Source organism: Mandrillus leucophaeus, unplaced genomic scaffold (assembly GCF_000951045.1).
Source record: "Mandrillus leucophaeus isolate KB7577 unplaced genomic scaffold, Mleu.le_1.0 Scaffold957, whole genome shotgun sequence".
Lineage (NCBI taxonomy): Eukaryota > Metazoa > Chordata > Mammalia > Primates > Cercopithecidae > Mandrillus > Mandrillus leucophaeus.
The window spans coordinates 156727-158715 of NW_012110441.1; the positions used below are offsets into that span (position 1 = coordinate 156727).

Sequence of the window (1989 nt, forward strand, 5' to 3'; positions counted from 1 at the left end):
TGCGGGATGTCGGTGAGGACCAGGTGCACCCTCCCCTCTGCCACTTTCCCCAGGGGAGCCTGCAGCACCGGCTCCCTCAGCCTGGAGCTCAGCGTTTTGCCACGAGGGGCTATCCCATGGAGGACGTGAAGCTGCAGGGTGTGCCGATGCCTCCGGGGGACCTGTGCGGTCCGACGCTGCTGCTAGATGTGCCCATCAAGATGGAGAAGGACTCTGGGTCTGAGGATGCTGCAGACGGCTGTGTGCCCAGCCAGGAGTGGCTGGGGGCCAGTGACAGGAGCCATCCAGCCACCTTCCCTACCAGGATGCACCTGAAAACAGAGCCAGACTCTCGGCAACAGGTGTACATCTCGCACCTGGGGCATGGCGTGCGGGGGACTCAGCCTCATGGCAGGGCCACTGTTGGGCGCAGCAGGGAGCTGACCCCTTTCCACCCCGCACACTGTGCCTGCCTGGAGCCCATGCACAGCCTTGCCCAGCCAGAGCCTCCCCACCAGCTCTGTGCACGGGGCCGAGGCGAACAGTCCTGCGCCTGCAGAGCTGCTGAGGCCGCCCCTGTGGTCAAGCGGGAGCCCCTGGACTCGCCCCCGTGGGCTACTCACAGCCAGGGAGTGGTGCCTGGGATGTTTCCCAAAAGTGCCTTGGCAACGCTGGTCCCACCCCAAGCTTCGGAGTGCACGTTCCTCCCGTAGCACAGTGACCACCGCCCAGGCCCAGATCCGTCCGTCTACGCTCAGATGCGTCAGTGGCTGGGCTGCCCTGCGCCTGGTCAGGCCAGAGCCCATCCTAAGACGTGCTTTGCAGAGCTGTGCATGCGCACTCTGCTAGTCTGTGTGTGCAGGATTTGCAGTAGCGTATCCTGAGTTTTGTAAAATATCCCAATAGTTCTTAAATGCAAACTGGCCATAAATCTGTTCAAGCATGACAGTATTTCTCTTTGAGGAATTAAAATCTTTAGGAAAGTGATCACGACTGGACAGCATCATCCCGTCCCACGGCCGCCAAGTCCACAGTAGGGATGAAGCGGTTGGGTGACCTACCTAGCTCAGCCCTCCCAGGCCACCTGCAGCTCCCGGCCTGTGCTGTGCAGGCAGAGTCAGCCCATGGCCACAGTGTGCTGCAGAGGCCAGCACACTGCAAATTAGAAATACAACTCGCAGAGAAAGGATCTATGAGCCCACTCATGGAGGAATCTAGAAAGTTCCAGGCAGCAGAGGCTGGCAGCATGGGTCCCACACTGTGTGGCACCGTGACAGAGTGTGAGGCCAGACCTGGACTGGAAATTGACAGGATAGCCCCTGTTCCTTCTGGACATCTCCCGAGTTCTCAGTGGGTCTCCGCAGACAGTTCTTACTAATCCGCCTCCTGGTGCATCACGTAATGCAGAGTTCACAGACTCCGGGTTTGGAAGTACAGAGAAACACAACGTAGAGAGAAGACACAGGAAACTGTGCTGTCTGTGGGGTTTCTCTCTGGCTGGCTGCCTCTACGGTTCACTCAAATGAGGGTTCCCATTGCCATCCTAGGAGAATAATTAGGGACAAGACGGACAAGTATTAACAGCATTAAAACAGTGGTAAAGGCGATATATTCTGAGAGGAGGAAATTTGGATACAAAAGCGTAAGTCAGAAAGTGAAGGTCACCAATCCACCAACCCGGGTAACTTACAGCTGCTGGTGCAGGTCAGGTTTCTTCCGTGGTGTGGCCTGGAACCCCACCCGGCTGGTGCAGGCATCAGATCAGGGTGTAGAAGTCACCGCCGGGCAGTGAGGCCCACCTGTGTGGGGGCGGGAAGGCCCCTCTCCTCAGGGACAGGGCATCAGTGCCCTGACGTCAGCTCCACTGGGAGTGGCAGGAGCCACGGGAGCCGGCGGATAAGGGACCCACTACCCCATCGCACTGTGCATTCTGCCTCCCGTGTGGACTCCTGCTATGTTGTCGGCGGCTTTGGGGGATCAGTGCTTACTTAGCCCCTGGTTTAATGCTGA

General features: G+C 58.4%; 1 protein-coding gene across 1 annotated transcript in view; it reads left to right on the plus strand.

The window, feature by feature from the left end:
* AHRR (aryl-hydrocarbon receptor repressor) overlaps positions 1-966 on the plus strand; it is a 132275-nt gene extending 131309 nt beyond the window's left edge. Inside the window, 1 exon segment of the mRNA XM_011970587.1 lies at positions 3-966. Within this exon segment, the coding sequence (XP_011825977.1) occupies positions 3-692 (690 nt within the window). The 3' untranslated portion in view covers positions 693-966.
* The last annotated feature ends 1023 nt before the right edge of the window (positions 967-1989 follow it).